The sequence below is a fragment of the Sinohyriopsis cumingii genome, chromosome 2, assembly GCF_028554795.1.
Source record: "Sinohyriopsis cumingii isolate HCF-2022 chromosome 2, ASM2855479v2, whole genome shotgun sequence".
NCBI lineage: Eukaryota > Metazoa > Mollusca > Bivalvia > Unionida > Unionidae > Sinohyriopsis > Sinohyriopsis cumingii.
Window position 1 is genome coordinate 9,441,073 of NC_142962.1, and position 20,775 is coordinate 9,461,847.

At 36.5% G+C, this 20,775-nt stretch overlaps 1 protein-coding gene across 1 annotated transcript in view; it reads right to left on the reverse strand.

Annotated features, from left to right (window-relative positions):
- Positions 1-20,775, reverse strand: part of LOC149804321 (uncharacterized) — a 90,586-nt gene that overhangs the window by 60,766 nt on the left and 9,045 nt on the right. Inside the window, exons 2-5 of the mRNA XM_089938773.1 lie at positions 20,544-20,769; positions 10,402-10,509; positions 6,440-6,544; positions 143-270 (exon numbers count right to left, since the gene is read on the reverse strand). Coding sequence (XP_089794899.1) covers positions 143-270; positions 6,440-6,544; positions 10,402-10,509; positions 20,544-20,769 — 567 coding nt within the window. The remainder of the gene's footprint in view (positions 1-142; positions 271-6,439; positions 6,545-10,401; positions 10,510-20,543; positions 20,770-20,775) is intronic.

A 20,775-nucleotide genomic window follows, 5' to 3' on the forward strand; every position in this document is an offset into this window, starting at 1 on the left:
GATAACAAATGTGGTACAACTTACTGCTGACAGGACAACTTGATGTACAATCTGCAAATTGAATGGAAGAGACCCAAAGAAACCCCAATACAACAAACATTTAATATTCATACATATCTGAGATGATGTGTAAAATACCAACCTGTAATCATCTTTATTGTAGAAATAGGAGACAGGTATGACCATCTCCTCTGGTCTCAGGTCATGATTCAGGTCCACAATTACTGGGCTTGCCATCACATGTGGATCCACGGGAACATATTGTTTTTCCTGAGAAAAAAAATCAAGTTAAGTGCATGATGTCATCAACATAATGTACTAAAACCATCCATAACAATAAAGAAATTCAATATATTACAGTCCCTCATACAACCTGGTACAAAAACCATCCTTAACAATAAAGAAATTCAATATATTACAGTCCCTCATACAACCTGGTACAAAAACCATCCTTATCAATAAAGAAATTCAATATATTACAGTCCCTCATACAACCTTGGTACAGTCATGGATCCCATCAAATATCTCAGGGATCAGAAATCAATTGCAAATTTCACAATTTGCTAAAAATATTAACCAGGTAAAAAATATAGTTGGCTAATATATCTGCATAACAAAATACAGTCTGGTGAAGAATCCTACTGCTGACTCTCCAATCTTTGAGGTCAATCCCTCCATGTGACATCTCAAATTGGAAATAATATGATTCAAATCCTCACTACTTAATACTATCTAAATTTGACAATTAGAAGTATCCTCGTAGGTGTCAAAAATGCATCTATCAGGCAAAGATCACCTGGTGAGGAACCCCGTTTTAACTCGTGTTCATTACACAATTCTTAATGGCGCTTTTCCAAGTTAATCAAGTAACAAACTCTAGAATAAAGTAAAGTTTATTATCACAAGAAAAATCTGCTTAGCATAATGCACAGATTGTGCCTTCAATAAATTTGATAGTTGATATAGATTTTACAGCTGACAATGTCAAAAGTCGTTGGCACTCACATGAAATAATACTCTTTCCAATTATATATCATAACCATCTAAGTGAAAGATAAATTAAAAAGTCTCAAAATCACATTTAATACCAACATGTTTTGTCTGGAAACAGGACATCATGCTTCCAAATATGTTTTTATAATTTTTTGCTCAGTATATATTAAGAAAAGAGTTTATGCAATACTTATTTAAAGACTATTACTTCCTAATTGTTGTAGTAACTAACTTGAAAAAATGAAAATTTTACATAAATGATTGTCAAAGAAATTTAAAATCACCCCAAAATGAAAAGGTTGGTGTGCATTTTCTTTCACCATTCTTAGATGATTTATCTATCCCAAAGAAATGGTCATTACATAAAACAGTATTAGTTTTTAATTAATTATTTAAGTATTTCCATACTTGTGATGTCACCGCTAAGATAGTGATCTATAATATAAATCCTGAAATAGCACAATCCACTGGCCTCTTAAAACGATGGCAGGGCATAGGTACCAAAGTTCACTGCATTGGCATCTGTACAAATCATTATTCCTGGCAGCTGGACATGTAAGGGAACACCTGCTGTGAGCCAAGCAATGTCCTCCCATTTGTTGAAATGTAGCATCATATTAACTGAAACAAGGACTGTTTATTCCACAATGGACAAAGTTTCAGTCACCATACGGAGAACAGGATCGTTGGTAATACCCACAACGATGAAATCCACTGTTGCAATGAGGAGACCCAATAGGCGAAGAAATTCTTGATTGGAAATGTGACTCTCTGTAAGAATCAAAGCACTGTCAAAATGATTTTTAAAGCATGTTCCTGGTGGAGACAAGACTCTTCAGATGCATTTGAATTCCATATTCAAGTGGATGAAATCCTGAGATGGGATGGTATCAGATTTGTCCTTGCTGACAAGTAATCAAAGGGAATTCATGTCTTGATTTAAAATATAACTCACCTGGTGTTCTTGTATGTCACCCAAGTACATGGAGATGATCCCCAAGTAAGACAATACTCTACCCATAATTTCTGTGAAGGCTTGGGAATTGATACTGAGACCAAAACAGAGTGCCTTGAACAGATATGCCATATCCCAGGAAGCACACTGGAGGAATTTCCTGGAAGTCTAGTGAATGAAACATGTAGGTATGCATCAAAACTGATTGCAAAGTCTCCCTCCTGAACAGTATTTAGAAACTTTACTGCTGTTTCCATTCCAAGCCATAGTGCCTATATGAAAAGGTTTCAAAAGCTGAGGCCAATAACTGACTGAAGAATGCCTTGGTACTCAAAACAGTCTTGAATACAAACCTCTGTGATTTAATTTTGTAAACCATAACTATGACATTTTCTCTGAGAAGTTTATTTTCTGCAGTAGAATATCTCATTTGAATGTATCTTTTAGGGTGTCTGTAGCTGAAAGGGCCTTGGAAAATGGGAGAGGAGCATTGAATTTCAGAATGGGGGAGGAGCACTATTTCAGATTCCCAAGCCATTTTGGCTTGCAAGATCCACGGATCATTGAGGCAAAGTCTTCCCCATTCTATTGTAAATTGGCCAAGTCTTCCCATACCAGGATATATGACAAAGGCAAAATGAAAATGGCATCATTTCTTAGTGGAGAGAGGCTGGCATAGACAGAAACATGAAAACAATCCCCCCCCCCGCTTTTTGCCCACATTTGATCTTAAGAACTTTCGCTTCCAACATGTATAGGCTCTGATAGACTGCTCCCCATTTGGCATGCCCTTGGAGGTAGGGGGTCTCTCTGTTCCTCTCATATCTATTCCAGAACAATCATTGAGGCCTCTAATGCTGTGACTGGAGTAGATTTGTTTCCCCGTAGGCCTGTTTGCATAATTACCCCAAGTGACCATTAAAAAGTTGTTGTTGTTGTTGTAGGGTTTAATGCCATTTTTCAGCACACGATAGGCTATACATGGTGGCCAGTATTAATGGTGGAGGAAGAAACCGTGAAATCCCCGGAAAGAACCACCAACCCTCGAAAAACTACTGGCAAGCTTTCTCACATACCCACATTGGCTGAATCCGAGACTCGAACCCACACAGACAGAGGTGAGATGACAGTAATCCATAATGGAGAGCGCTTTAAACCACTCGGTCACTTGGGGCCCCCAATTAAAAAGTAAGCTGGAGGATAATTATTGTGATCTAAGCTTGACTAAGGTGGAAGTGAACAGCAATGCATCTCTTTCCACCAGCTTTAAACTGACCACTACTATCATGGAACTAAACTGTGCATGTGTCCCATATGCATATTGACTGGTGTTCTGCTTAGTGGAAAACTGTTATTGATACCAGGTTCAGCATAGATCCTGTAGCATCTACATTCTGGACCAACTGTTGGCAGAACTCTTTCCGATCCATCCTTACTAATGAGAATTTCAACATTCCCCATCTTCACTTGCCAAGGTTCAGATATGATAACCTTATCTACATCTTGATGGATTGAGCATATATTCTGTGCTTTGTCCTAGCAACATCTATTGAATTTCATGAGATTCCTCCCTTAGTATGTGATGCCAACTAACCAATAGCATGTAACAGTAGTGCATTGTACATTGCCTGAAAATGGTGGAGGTAACCGACTTCAAAAGGATACTGCATAAGCTTAACATAAAAATTCTGACTAACAACCAGGAGCCATTACCTGTGTATTTGAGGGAAAGACATATTTTTGCAAACGCAGACTGGCAGTGGAAAATCACTTATTTATGAGTCCATTCCAGTTAGAGATGCCTCATTTAGTATGTAATGCCAACTAACCAACAGCATGTAACAGCAGTGCATTGTACATTGGGAAAATGGTGGAGGCAATTGACTTCGAAAGGATACTTTGTAAATTTAACATAAAAAATATGACTATATACGAGAGAAAAGTCATTACAGGTGTATTTGAGTGAAATGTATATCTACAAACACAGACCAGCAGTGGAAAATTGCTTATTTATGAGTTCATTCAATTTGTGTGCTCCTCTTGTCTCAATCGTGTAGGAACAGTGTTCAAATCTGAACAATTTAATTTTGATTGGGTGTGGTGGTCAAACAAAATTCACTGACCCGAAGCACAAAAATATCTGCTTGATCTGCCAAGGTGTAGATAGGGTTAATATATTAGAACAATAGCTAGTGAAGGTGAACATTCCTAGGCCTACTAAATCTCTGTCAACAGCTAGGATTTGTGTGTCGTATAGTATGTTTTAATGAAAATGGTCAGCAGTCGCTGCAGAGAAACAAATGGTCTACTTACACTTGGGTTCTAAAGATGCCTTTCTAAGCAATTCAATAAGTCAGCCACTCAACCAGACTGTGGTAAATGTTTGAAATCTGGTTGGTCATTCTTGGTTAATAGATCAATGGGGCACAATGGGACAGGTGTGAGCAGGAAAAATGATGTTGTTAACATCTTCTTGATCAATGCTTGGAAGGCAGACTTTTTTCTTGTAATTGCTGGGACAAGACAATGGAGACTGTAAGCATGATGCCAAATGAAGAGTTTTTGTACTGCAGATGATTCTTATGAAAACTTACATGGGTAATGTGGCACTAACCTAGTCATAGAGTGTGCATTATGGCACTATAATGGATAGGCTAATCTTCATTAGTGTGATGGTTTTGATGTCAGGACAGAATATGAGATGTTTCATCAACATAAGCAATCTCATCATTCAACATTACATACAAGATTGGCTTTTATATTGATCTATTGCTGTTGGCTGAGTTCAATCCTATTGGTGCCAGGATCTTAACACCAGACTGGTTATGGGATACTGGATTCACAAAAGTAGTCCCCTCCCATACTAGGTGAGACAGTGTTGGGAGCTGGATTTACCTCTCTATCATCAGAAGAGTAGACTGGTTGTCATACTATTGCAGCATAAGTCCTATTGGTTCTACCAAAAGTGTCATTTTAATAATCTAACATGAAAATATGCAATAACATTAGTCTAAAGGGACTATTTAGAACTTAATTTCTCAACTTCTCCATTTATCTATCAACTTTGCCTATTCTGGCTGGAGAGGTAATATGACCCAAATGTTAGAGTTCAGCATAGACTCTAAACTTATTGCTCTGGTGGCCTAGTGGTTAGGGCATCCACCTCGGATGCAAGAGGTTGCAGGTTCAAACCCAAGTCAAATCATACCAAAGAATTATAAAAAAGGTACTAACAGCTACCTCACTAGGCTCTCACCTTTATGAGGTTAGTGTTAGGACTGGTCGGACTGGTGTCAGGATAATGTGACTGGGTGGAACATCATGCTATGTATCTGCAGCATGATGCCCCAGAGCTAGACATAACTACTATAAACTGCCACACTGCAGACATTTAAGTGATATGACTGAAAAATTGTTAAAGCTACATTAAAAGTTCAAATCACACACATACCCGAACTTATTATGATTAAATGCACTTAGCAAGATGAGTATGATTTTTAAGATGAATTCTAGTAAGGAAAAGACAAATTATGGTTTCCATCTACCGACACATGAAGTAGATATGAAAGAAATGATACACATAGTTTTGGCAACTTTCAATTAGGATATACCAAAGTAAAATTTCTGGGAATGCCAACAGAAATTGGGGCTGCCAGGCAACCCTAATTTATACAGCAGAATCATCCCAGGAGTTTCACATGTCTCTGTATAAGATGACTGTACTTTGAACAATGCTATGATAAGCAATACAGTATTGACTTCATCACGGTATCAAGCAAGATATGAGTGTAATATAAATCAGTATAGGATGACTTCACTCTGAACCATGTCACATCATGATATCAAACTAGACATGAGTGTAACATAAATCAGTATAAGATGACTTCACTCTGAACCATGTCACATCATGATATCAAACTAGACAGGATTGTAACATAAATCAGTATAAGATGACTTCACTCTGAACCATGTCACATCATAATATCAAACTAGACAGGATTGTAACATAAATCAGTATAAGATGACTTCACTCTGAACCATGTCACATCATGATATCAAACTAGACAGGAGTGTAACATAAATCAGTATAAGATGACTTCACTCTGAACCATGTCACAACATGATATCAAACTAGACAGGAGTGTAACATAAATCAGTGTAAGATGACTTCACTCTGACCCATGTCACATCATGATATCAAACTAGACAGGAGTGTAACATAAATCAGTGTAAGATGACTTCACTCTGAACCATGTCACAACATGATATCAAACTAGACAGGAGTGTAACATAAATCAGTGTAAGATGACTTCACTCTGACCCATGTCACATCATGATATCAAACTAGACATGAATGTGAATGTTTCAGTGGACTGTTGAACACAACTGAGACATATTTTTGTCCATTGATAGCTGGTATATTACATGAAATTTACAAAGCTTTTTTGTTACTTTTGCAAAACAAAGACATTATTCATTGAATAAATTTACCTTATCTATGTTTGGATTGGCAGCCATTACATACTTTTGCACATCTGTGATGGATGCACTTACAACATCTTGATACCAGTTTTGTAACACATATGCTGGTTTTAGCTGAAAAAAAGTTTAAGACAAATATGAGATCATCCAATGAAAGATGTCAACAATGGTGGAACCTTTTTTTCAAAGTTCAAACAAACCTCTTCTTCATGTTTGTGCATTTCACTTGTGAGGTTGTAGTATGATACTTATCATGATACAAAGGTTGCAGTATGATACTTATCATGATACAGAGGTTGCAATATGACACTTATCATGATACAAAGATTACAATGATAGTCATGGAAAGAGAGAACCATATACACTTGCTTACAAGTCAAGTCCACCTGCAAACTGCACAGACCCAGATCTGCCATTGCATAATGTGTCATCAGCTTGCAATGGCATAATGTGTCATCAGCTTGCAATGGCATAATGTGTCATCAGCTTGCAATGGCATAATGTGTGAGCAGCTTGCAAGGGGTAATCAGTAGAACCAACAATATTGACAAATTATGTCACTGCATATTAGGGTCTATGCTGTTTGCAGCTGGATTCAACTTATAAGTGAGTACATGCAGTATTCCATAAATAAATTGCAAAAAATTGTATTGCAGTCAATACAATTCAAATATTGGCATGAAATGTATGGTGTATCTGAGGCAAAGGAAACAAGGGACTTAACTTTGAATGGGAGACCACTTAAAGTAACTACCTGGGTGTGACAAATAAGCATATTATCAACTGACCTGTTTAAAACAATTCATGTAGCAATATAACATATCATGATAAAGAGGTCACAATACAAAGCCTATCATAAAAAAGAGGTTGCATTATGATGACTATCATGATAAAGAAATCACAATATGATGCCAATAATGATACAGAGATCACAATATAATGCCTATCATGATACAGAGGTCACAATATGATACCTATCATGACACAGAGGTCAAAATATGATGCCTATCATGATACAGAGGTCAAAATATGATGCCTACCATGATACAGAGGTCACAATATGATACCTATCATGATACAGAGGTCAAAATATGATGCCTACCATGATACAGATGTCAAAATATGATGCCTACCATGATACAGATGTCAAAATATGATGCTTATCATAATACAGAGGATGCAATACGATGCAAATCATTATACATAGGTTTCAACATATTGCCTATCATGACAGAAAGATCAAGTCACAAGATATAGCATATCACGATATAAAGGTCATAGTATCACAATACAAAGGTCAATATAATGCCAATCATGGTCACAGTATGATGTCTATCATAATATATTGGTTGCAATATGATACTTATCATGATACAGAGGTTGCAATATGATGCTTATCATGATACAGAGGTTGCAATATGATAAGTGTCATGATACAGAGGTTGCAATATGATAATTGTCATGATACAAAGATTGCAATATGATGCTTATCATGATACAGAGGTTGCAGTATGATACGTATCACAATACAGAGGTTGCAATATCATACTTATGATACAGAGGTTGCAATATGATAAGTGTCATGATACAGAGGTTGCAATATGATAAGTGTCATGATACAGAGGTTGCAATATGATACTTATGATACAGAGGTTGCAATATGACGCTTTTCATGATACAAAGGTTGCAATATGATAAGTGTCATGATACAGAGGTTGCAATAAGATCTTTTAATGATGCAGAGGTTGCAATATGACGCTTTTCATGATACAAAGGTTGCAATATGATAAGTGTCATGATACAGAGGTTGCAATATGATAATTGTCATGATACAGAGGTTGCAATATGATGCTTTTCATAATACAGAGGTTGCAATATGATAATTGTCATGTCACAAAGATTGCAATATGATGCTTATCATGATACAGAGGTTGCAGTATGATACTTATCATGATACAGAGGTTGCAGTATGATTCTTATCATGATACAGAGGTCACAACAATATGATGACTATTATGATAGAATATTACAATATAAAGCATATTATGACAGGTTGCAATATAATGCCTACAGTGATAGTGAGGTCACAATATAAAGACCCATCATGATAGAGAGGTTGCAATGCCACATTATATTACACAGAGGTGCAATATGATGCTTATCATGATACAGAGGTGCAATATGATGCCTATCATGATAGAGAGGTGCAATATGTCAATCATGATACAGAGGTGCAATGATACTTATATTGATAAAGAGGTTGCAATATGATGCTTATCATAATACAAAGATTGCAATATGATGCTTATCATGATACATAGGTTGCAATATGATGCTTATCATGATACAGAGGTTGCAATATGATGCTTATCATGAAACAGATGTTGCAATATGATGCTTATCATGATACAGAGGTGCAATGATACTTATATTGATACAGAGGTTGCAATATGATGCTTATCATGATACACAGATTGCAATATGATAATTGTCATGTCACAAAGATTGCAATATGATACTTATCATGATACAGAGGTTGCAATATGATACTTATCATGATATAGAGGTTGCAATATGATAATTGTCATGATACAAAGATTGCAATATGATAATTGTCATGATACAGAGGTTGCAGTATGATACTTATCATGATACAGAGGTTGCAGTATGATTCTTATCATGATACAGAGGTCACAACAATATGATGACTATTATGATAGAATATTACAATATAAAGCATATTATGACAGAGGTTGCAATACAATGCCTACAGTGATAGTGAGGTCACAATATAAAGACCCATCATGATAGAGCGGTTGCAATGTCACATCATATTACACAGAGGTGCAATATGATGCCTATCATGATACAGAGGTGCAACATGATGCCTATCATGATACAGAGGTGCAATATGATACTTATCATGATTCAGTTTGTTCTAAGCATAATTAATTACCATGTTAACAACTGCATTCCAACACTATGAACAAATGTACAGGATATTTCATTACCAAACTTAAACATAGTGACCCCTCACACACACACAAATTGTAGTACAAAAATAACTGAATAACTGTAAAAAATTATTTCAACACCTTTTCTAAGAGATCATATGGACTATTTAAGAATTTAAGATGGTAGGTGCTTTGTCGAGGTGGTATGGACTATTTAAGGCGAGTGGGTGCTTTGTCGAGGTTGTATGGACTATTTAAGATGGCATGTGCTTTGTCGAGGTGGTATGGATTATTTAAGATGGTAGGTGCTTTGTCGAGGTGGTATGGACTATTTAAAATGGTAGGTGCTTTGTCGAGGTGGTATGGACTGTTTAAGATGGTAGGTGCTTTGTAGAAGTGATAAGGACCATTATGATGGCCATGTGTAATGATGAGGTAAAACAGACTATTAAAGGTGGGTGGATGTTTTGTAGAGATTACTTGGACTGTTTAAGGTGGGTGGGTGCTTCATAGAAGTGATACGGATCATTTGTAATGGCTGTGTGCATTGTTGGGGTAATATGGACTATTTAAGTTGGTTGGCTACTTTGTAGAGATAATTTGGACTGTATAAGGTGGGTGGGTGCTTTGTAGAGGTCATTTTGCTATTTATGGTGTGTATACATTGTTAAGGTGAGATGGACTATTAAAGGTGAATGTAGTGATTGAAATTGGTGAAATGGATTATTCAAGCCCAGTGGGTGCTTTATAAATTTGATATGGACTATCTACAGTGATTGTTTGCTTCATAGTGGCGATATGGATTATTCAAGGTGAATCGGGTGGGTTTTTTTTAGGTGATATGGACTATGTAAGGTGTGTGAAGTTTGCTTTCTTGAGGTGATTGGGCCAATTTATGGAGAGTTGGTGCTTTGTAAAGGTCATAAATCAATGAGATATATACCTATATAATGGGATAAAGTGATTGATGATGACTTTTCTAATCTGTAACCAACTGAAGTGAAATTTCTGAATTACCTCCAAATGTTTTGCAGCTATGTATGATCCACTGGGTGTAAATGGCAAAATCTCGCCAGAGGTTGTGATGAACAGAATATCCAACAGACCATCTCCATCAATATCAAACTGAAAATTAAATAAAATACTGTGTCAAATTTCCAAGTTATGTATGAATTAACTACAATACATTTTATGATGACAAACAACTCTGATGCTTTAAAGAATCTGAACTCAGAAAGTTAAACAAATCCGACTGGAATAACCAGTCTATGTTGCAAGAGTACATTTGTTATCCAACTGGAATAACCAGTCTATGATGCTAGAGTACATTTGTTATCCAACTGGAATAACCAGTCTATGTTGCTAGAGTACATTTGTTATCCAACTGGAATAATCAGTCTATGATGCTAGAGTACATTTGTTATCCGACCGGAATATCCAGTCTATGATGCTAGAGTACATTTGTTACCAGTCTATGCTCTTAAAATCAGTAACAGAAAAGAGTGTAAGACAGGAAGCTTTGTAAAATTTAACAAATAATTAATTTCCCTAGAATACAAAGTGAAAATAAGACAAAAGAACTTGCAGTATTGCGAATTAAATCCAAAAATAACCCGAGAACTACAGATACAAGTACTAGTAATTTAAAGTCCTAAATAAAATTCAGTACAAGTCCAGATTAAATCCAAAAACTGAAAGCAATGACGTGTCTTTATAGTCTTTTGTTGAATCACAGTAATATAATTTCAGGTTTGAATTCATCATAAATTCCAGTGAATATCTTTATCCAAGAATTTTATCAGAGCAATTTTGAATTTCCAGAGAAAATAATTACATGAATTCAATAATTTTAATAAAAAAGATTCCAGCACAAATCTACTGGTCAAACATGTAATATAAAACTTGAAAGTACTAGATCTTAAAGCACAAATGACAAAATTATCTCTGTTACAATATGTATAGTTCTCTACTTGACCTCAGGTCACAACAAGCATTTTCTATTTAAAAAAACATTACATAATGGAAAATAACCTTCTAGAATGATTTTCATGTTTACAAAATAAAAACAATAACTTGTAAAATTCACTAAGGAAATCTAAAACCTTGACCCAAATAAACACATTTACTTCATCTATTAATAATAATACCTATTTTAAACCCATAAACAGAGAATAATTTAGCTATGTATTAGTTGTTTATAATGAAAATAAAAAAGTCAATTTAGGTCAAGCAGAAATGAACTCAATTTTGGATAAGGTCAAGTCCAACATACAATGTTACATTACAATAACATGTAATGAAAAAAAACCAACATAAAACTAAGTAACAAACAAAGCAAATTAAATATACATCACGCTATATTGGCGAAACCACCATTTCATGTATGGGTAATATACTGATAAACTAATCTCTCAGGTACTATTTTGGCTAAACCAGACAAGGGTACTATATATAGTATCTGTAATTTTTTCATTCATCATCCATCCATACAAGTATTTATTTTTTGTTCTCTAATTTTTGGCACTGAGAACCTATTCTTAATTAAATTCAGGAAACTGAAAGTACCTATTAAATTATGGTTAATATTTTAACTTAAAATTATTGGTACACCTGGATACATAATTACTAAAAAGCGTCTGAAAAATGACAGACATTAGAGTAACTATAGTACTTATCTCCCCTACATAATAATATTTATAACAGTGTCAGTTGGTCAGATTAAATGAGTTAACCTGACTGTGACAGCAAAATCTTACACAGGTAAGATTCTGGGTTATCAAAATTACAGACAGAGCTGTGAGGGTAGATAGACATTTTTCATGTTTGAATATAAGAAGATAATAATATCATATTTATGATGATTACATGGTTCTCAACAGATTTTCAAACTGAAGAGTCAGATGACCCTTGACCCCAAAATATCAGTGAATCAAAATGAAAATCTCACGAGTCAAAACTAAAATTGCAAGAGTCAATTCTTCTGGACAGTCATGAGCCCATGAACTTGTTGTCTTTCAATCTTTTCTGTTACTTATTTTAAGAGCTGTGATTCCTCGTTCTTGTCTCATGCTCAATAATATGAAATACTTGTAGAGTATTTTGTAAAAAATATACAATCTCATTTTTGTAAAAGTGTTTTTCTTTCTAACTATATGTTTCTGTGTGTATATTTTGTATATCAAACAGAGGATTATTTTATACTTTTGTTATATTTTCATCTTTCCACTATAGTCCATTATAAACTGCTAAAATCATGATGTGATTTGGATTTTTAACATAGCATTAACAATGTTTCCGTCATATCGCTACGATGTCTGCCATGTGGAAGTTTACAATGATATCTAGCACTGAGGCATCATGCCGCAGACATGTAGCATGATGTCCCACCCAGTCACATTATCCTGACACCAGGCCGACCAGTCCTAACACTAACCTCTTAACCTATACAACTATGAAGGTTATATATTATTCAAATATCACAGAAATGTCAGTTCACTTTTCTACTGTCCTTAAACTTTCTAACAAATTTTGGAGATTGATCTTTCTTTGTTTCTTTGGTGTCTCGGGGTCAGAAAATTCATCACTGGCAGGTCATTTCCGAGACAAAGACAGAAAGGAAAATACACTTGTTTGTGCCATTGTGATTTTAAAGTTCCGATGTATGCAATAAATGTTTTTTGTTATGCCTGTTCAATTTTTTCTGAATGATCCATTAATTATAACGTTCGAGGTTTTAAATGTTTTGCCAATTCACGCATATAATTAATTGCTAATAAAATGCCATTTCACCCTGAAAACTGGCTTAGCAAGAAGTCATATATTCCTGTTTTGTCTAACCGATTATAATTTAAAGTGCAATCAAAGAAATGCCAATAGTTTATCAGAAATGAATCCAGAAAAGTCATAAATGATTCCAAAATTTTAAACATCCCACTAAAAATGAAGCAAATTTCACAAAAAAAAACAATTAAAGTTGGTCCACTTCCACTGACAACTGCCTTCATGAACCGCCATAATGATATGCTCCAGTTCGGATCAGTTGATTATAATTTGATGTCAAAATGCAATAACTGGGGTCCAAAAAATTGGACTGCTTTAATATCGGGGTCACATTAATGCAGGGTTTTAAAGTATTTTACTTTTTCAGAGAACAATGCATTGGCACATATACGTGTATTCATGTCTAATGTATATCATGAATAGGGTATCAACACCATTTACTATTATGCCATTGTGGCATGCAATTCATCCGTAATGCATGTAATTCCATTGAAAAATTGCACACCAATTTAAAATATTAAATAATTTTGTCACAGATTATTATGTCTAAATTCAACATCTAATATATAGCATAAACAGAGTATTAACACTGTTTACTTACCATCTGATATTGTACCGTCGTTGCATGCATATTTAAACTATTCAAAAATATAGTTACAGATCATTACGTGTCAGAATTCAATGGGAAACGTTAACAGCAAATTTAGGTTAAGAAAGACGAAGCACATGAACAGTTCATTCCGTTCCAGGGTCTATGAACATTGTCTGTACAAATTTCATACTGTAAAATTTTCTCATATGTGTTTCCGTGTACTTTAATCGGTTGTAAATTCTCAATAATTAACACTTGTATGCCTATTAATTTGAATGACTACAGCAAGAATAATCAACAAACAACAAATTCTTTCAGCATGCATATAACCTTTACTTCAGATTTTGTGAATATCGAAAGAAACATGTGAAAAATACTTTATAAAGATTTTTAAGCTGAATGCATCTACAATTTCATACCCTTTCAATTTCAAGCTAATAAAGTGGCTGTTATTTACTAGTCAACTGATTGCTTCTAATAACAATGCAAAGCCCAGTAAACACATTGACAGCTTTCATTTTTTGATGCTTATTTAATTTTTAGAATCTTTTATCAACCACCACATTGTCTGCTGCTTGGTTGCGTATGCAATTTAAGAAGAAACATGTCATCTATTGTTTGAGCAACGATTGTATACAGTATTAATTGAAGACAATCACAAAGATGACTTACTGGCTTTACTCATGGATCAGTAATAAGTAACATTTGCGATAATGTTTAATTTAGCATAACACTTCAAGATGCTGTTGAAATTCTTAAATTTCCAAAGCCACACAAAGATTGTATTATTAAAAAAAATAATTCCAGGTATGAGAAAAATACACATACATGTAATTAACATTTCAGAAACCACGCCATTTGTTAGAAAGTTTAAGGACAGTAGAAAAGTGAAATTTCGGGAGCCTCATTACAATCACATTATATCTGAATTCGCGTTATTGCAGGACACATATGAGTGGGGTCGCACTGTACCAATGCTCATATTTGATCAACAGGGAGTCTGTTCATGTCCTAGTTGTTTCCTCTACCTCTATCATAAATTTCAAATGTAACCTCAAAACAATCCAACCTAATTCAGTTGAATCTGAGCCTGACTTCTGTAAACTGTTAGCTCTGACAAGTTCATGTATATCTTCCACTGATGTGATGTCACTGGCGTCTAGCTCTAAACTATCATCGAGCTGATGTCAATCAGTGCTTCCTACAGTAAATTTGTCATAGACAGTGTCAAGCTGATGTCAATCAGTGCCTCCTACAGTAAATTTGTCATGGACAGTGTCAAGCTGATGTCAATCAGTGCCTCCTACAGTAAATTTGTCATGGACAGTGTCAAGCTGATGTCAATCAGTGCCTCCTACAGTAAATTTGTTATGGACAGTGTCAAGCTGATGTCAATCAGTGCCTCCTACAGTAAATTTGTCATGGACAGTGTCAAGCTGATGTCAATCAGTGCCTCCTACAGTAAATTTGTCATGGACAGTGTCAAGCTGATGTCAATCGGTGCCTAATACAGTAAATTTGTTATGGACAGTGTCAAGCTGATGTCAATCAGTGCCTCCTACAGTAAATTTGTTATGGACAGTGTCAAGCTGATGTAAATCAGTACTTCCTACAGTAAATGTGTCATGGACAGTGTCAAGCTGATGTCAATCAGTGCCTCCTACAGTAAATTTGTCATGGACAGTGTCAAGCTGATGTCAATCAGTGCCTCCTACAGTAAATTTGTCATGGACAGTGTCAAGCTGATGTCAATCAGCGCCTCCTACAGTAAATTTGTCATGGACAGTGTCAAGCTGATGTCAATCGGTGCCTCCTACAGTAAATTTGTTATGGACAGTGTCAAGCTGATGTCAATCAGTGCCTCCTACAGTAAATTTGTCATGGACAGTGTCAAGCTGATGTCAATCAGTGCCTCCTACAGTAAATTTGTCATGGACAGTGTCAAGCTGATGTCAATCGGTGCCTCCTACAGTAAATTTGTTATGGACAGTGTCAAGCTGATGTCAATCAGTGCCTCCTACAGTAAATTTGTTATGGACAGTGTCAAGCTGATGTAAATCAGTACTTCCTACAGTAAATGTGTCATGGACAGTGTCAAGCTGATGTCAATCAGTGCCTCCTACAGTAAATTTGTCATGGACAGTGTCAAGCTGATGTCAATCAGTGCCTCCTACAGTAAATTTGTTATGGACAGTGTCAAGCTGATGTCAATCAATGCTTCCTACAGTAAATGTGTCATGGACACTGTCAAGCTGATGTCAATCAGTGCCTCCTACAGTAAATTTGTCATGGACAGTGTCAAGCTGATGTAAATCAGTACTTAATACAGTAAATTTGTCATGGACAGTGTCAAGCTGATGTCAATCAGTGCTTCCTACAGTAAATTTGTCATGGACAGTGTCAAGCTGATGTCAAACGGTGCTTCCTACCGTAAATTTGTCATGGATAGTGTCAAGCTGATGTCAATCGGTGCCTCCTACAGTAAATTTGTCATGGACAGTGTCAAGCTGATGTCGATCGGTACCTCCTACAGTAAATTTGTCATGGACAGTGTCAAGCTGATTTCAATCAATGATTCCTACAGTAAATGTGTCATGGACAGTGTCAAGTTGATGTCAATCAGTGCCTCCTACAGTAAATTTGTCATGGACAGTGTCAAGCTGATGTCGATCGGTGCCTCCTACAGTAAATTTGTCATGGACAGTGTGAAGCTGATGTCAATCGGTGCCTGCTACAGTAAATTTGTCATGGACAGTGTCAAGCTGATGTCAATCAGTGCCTCCTACAGTAAATTTGTCATGGACAGTGCCAAGCTGATGTCAATCGGTGCCTCCTACAGTAAATTTGTTATGGACAGTGTCAAGCTGATGTCAATCAGTGCCTCCTACAGTAAATTTGTTATGGACAGTGTCAAGCTGATGTAAATCAGTACTTCCTACAGTAAATGTGTCATGGACAGTGTCAAGCTGATGTCAATCAGTGCCTCCTACAGTAAATTTGTCATGGACAGTGTCAAGCTGATGTCAATCAGTGCCTCCTACAGTAAATTTGTTATGGACAGTGTCAAGCTGATGTCAATCAATGCTTCCTACAGTAAATGTGTCATGGACACTGTCAAGCTGATGTCAATCAGTGCCTCCTACAGTAAATTTGTCATGGACAGTGTCAAGCTGATGTAAATCAGTACTTAATACAGTAAATTTGTCATGGACAGTGTCAAGCTGATGTCAATCAGTGCTTCCTACAGTAAATTTGTCATGGACAGTGTCAAGCTGATGTCAAACGGTGCTTCCTACCGTAAATTTGTCATGGATAGTGTCAAGCTGATGTCAATCGGTGCCTCCTACAGTAAATTTGTCATGGACAGTGTCAAGCTGATGTCGATCGGTGCCTCCTACAGTAAATTTGTCATGGACAGTATCAAGCTGATTTCAATCAATGATTCCTACAGTAAATGTGTCATGGACAGTGTCAAGTTGATGTCAATCAGTGCTTCCTACAGTAAATTTGTCATGGACAGTGTCAAGCTGATGTCGATCGGTGCCTCCTACAGTAAATTTGTCATGGACAGTGTGAAGCTGATGTCAATCGGTGCCTGCTACAGTAAATTTGTCATGGACAGTGTCAAGCTGATGTAAATCAGTACTTCCTACAGTAAATTTGTCATGGACAGTGTCAAGCTGATGTCAAACGGTGCTTCCTACAGTAAATTTGTCATGGATAGTGTCAAGCTGATGTCAATCGGTGCCTCCTACAGTAAATTTGTCATGGACAGTGTCAAGCTGATTTCAATCAATGATTCCTACAGTAAATGTGTCATGGACAGTGTCAAGTTGATGTCAATCAGTGCCTCCTACAGTAAATTTGTCATGGACAGTGTCAAGCTGATGTCGATCGGTGCCTCCTACAGTAAATTTGTCATGGACAGTGTAAAGCTGATGTCAATCGGTGCCTGCTACAGTAAATTTGTCATGGACTGTGTCAAGCTGATGTAAATCAGTACTTCCTACAGTAAATTTGTCATGGACAGTGTCAAGCTGATGTCAAACGGTGCTTCCTACAGTAAATTTGTCATGGATAGTGTCAAGCTGATGTCAATCGGTGCCTCCTACAGTAAATTTGTCATGGACAGTGTCAAGCTGATGTAAATCAGTGCCTCCTACAGTAAATTTGTTATGGACAGTGTCAAGCTGATGTAAATCAGTACTTCCTACAGTAAATGTGTCATGGACAGTGTCAAGCTGATGTCAATCAGTGCCTCCTACAGTAAATTTGTCATGGACAGTGTCAAGCTGATGTAAATCAGTACTTCCTACAGTAAATGTGTCATGGACAGTGTCAAGCTGATGTCAATCAGTGCCTCCTACAGTAAATTTGTCATGGACAGTGTCAAGCTGATGTCAATCAGTGCCTCCTACAGTACATTTGTCATGGACAGTGTCAAGCTGATGTCAATCGGTGCCTCCTACAGTACATTTGTCATGGACAGTGTCAAGCTGATGTCAATCAATGATTCCTACAGTAAATGTGTCATGGACAGAGTCAAGCTGATGTCAATCAGTGCCTCCTACAGTAAATTTGTTATGGACAGTGTCAAGCTGATGTAAATCAGTACTTCCTACAGTAACTGTGTCATGGACAGTGTCAAGTTGATGTCAATCAGTGCCTCCTACAGTAAATTTGTCATGGATAGTGTCAAGCTGATGTAAATCAGTACTTAATACAGTAAATTTGTCATGGACAGTGTCAAGCTGATGTCAATCAGTGCTTCCTACAGTAAATTTGTCATAGACAGTGTCAAGCTGATGTCAATCAGTGCCTCCTACAGTAAATTTGACATGGATAGTGTCAAGCTGATGTCAATCGGTGCCTCCTACAGTAAATTTGTCATGGACAGTGTCAAGCTGATGTCAATCGGTGCCTCCTACAGTAAATTTGTCATGGACAGTGTCAAGCTGATGTCATTTGGTGCCTCCTACAGTAAATTTGTCATGGACAGTGTCAAGCTGATGTCAATCGGTGCCTCCTACAGTAAATTTGTCAAGGACAGTGTCAAGCTAATGTCAATCGGTGCCTCCTACAGTAAATTTGTCATGGACAGTGTCAAGCTGATGTCAATCAGTGCCTCCTACAGTAAATTTGTTATGGACAGTGTCAAGCTGATGTCAATCAGTGCCTCCTACAGTAAATTTGTCATGGACAGTGTCAAGCTGATGTCAATCGGTGCCTCCTACAGTAAATTTGTTATGGACAGTGTCAAGCTGATGTCAATCAGTGCCTCCTACAGTAAATTTGTTATGGACAGTGTCAAGCTGATGTAAATCAGTACTTCCTACAGTAAATGTGTCATGGACAGTGTCAAGCTGATGTCAATCAGTGCCTCCTACAGTAAATTTGTCATGGACAGTGTCAAGCTGATGTCAATCAGTGCCTCCTACAGTAAATTTGTTATGGACAGTGTCAAGCTGATGTCAATCAATGCTTCCTACAGTAAATGTGTCATGGACACTGTCAAGCTGATGTCAATCAGTGCCTCCTATAGTAAATTTGTCATGGACAGTGTCAAGCTGATGTAAATCAGTACTTAATACAGTAAATTTGTCATGGACAGTGTCAAGCTGATGTCAATCAGTGCTTCCTACAGTAAATTTGTCATGGACAGTGTCAAGCTGATGTCAAACGGTGCTTCCTACCGTAAATTTGTCATGGATAGTGTCAAGCTGATGTCAATCGGTGCCTCCTACAGTAAATTTGTCAAGGACAGTGTCAAGCTAATGTCAATCGGTGCCTCCTACAGTAAATTTGTCATGGACAGTGTCAAGCTGAAGTCAATCAGTGCCTCCTACAGTAAATTTGTCATGGACAGTGTCAAGCTGATGTAAATCAGTACTTCCTACAGTAAATTTGTCATGGACAGTGTCAAGCTGATGTCAATCAGTGCCTCCTACAGTAAATTTGTCATGGACAGTGTCAAGCTGATGTCAATCAGTGCCTCCTACAGTAAATTTGTCATGGACAGTGTCAAGCTGATGTCAAACGGTGCCTCCTACAGTAAATTTGTTATGGACAGTGTGAAGCTGATGTAAATCAGTGCCTCCTACAGTAAATTTATTATGGACAGTGTACTCTTAGCAAGAAACTAAGCTGGAAATGAATCAGGAGTACCGGTAATTAAGATTGATGTTCCAGCCCAAATCAATGTGCATCAAAAAGACACACAAGTTGAAATTTCTGCATGTCCAAAATGGTTATTTTAAAATCTACATATCAAAACCCAAGGGTACGCATCTACTGAAAACCCTGGATTACTCTTAAACTATATTTAAGAGAATTTAAACATGAATTTCACACGAAAAAAAATTAATTTAACTGTTATTTATTTTTTTAATTTACTGATATAAGTAATCATTACTAACATTTTCATGGATCAAGCAATCATCAACTATTTAATTAGTACTGAGAGTGTACAGAGAATTTTTTAAAAGATTTTTTAATACAAATATAATATTTCTTATTATGTTGTGCATTTCATATGTCAATTAAAAATCTTTGTGCACAAACCCACCATTATCAACAATAAAATTAGTGATAAATCAAAGTTTCGTTAACAAGTTTTGATTGTGATTTTCTTCAAGTTCAATAAATGAGGGCTAATTGTTTTTGTATTTTCTAAAAATTAACAAAATGGGATCTACATCTGACCCCACATTATAACTGGGATCATTACTTATCTGGACATGAGTGATTGAGAGGGAGGCATATCTGTGACACTCTTCAAGACAAAGACCTGTAATGGACTAGAGTTGATGGAACTATCCAGTTTTTGGGCTGGCCATCTGGTTCCTGGCAGTGGCTTCCCTGTATCTGCCTGCAGGACAGTCAATGTCTCACTAACAGGAGCCGCCACAATGTCCAGACTGCCATCAGCATCAACATCAGTTAAAAGGGGTGCAGCTACAAAGGGCGAGTGAGCCACTTCTGCTGACCATAGCTGAATGAAATGGTAGCCACATCTGAAA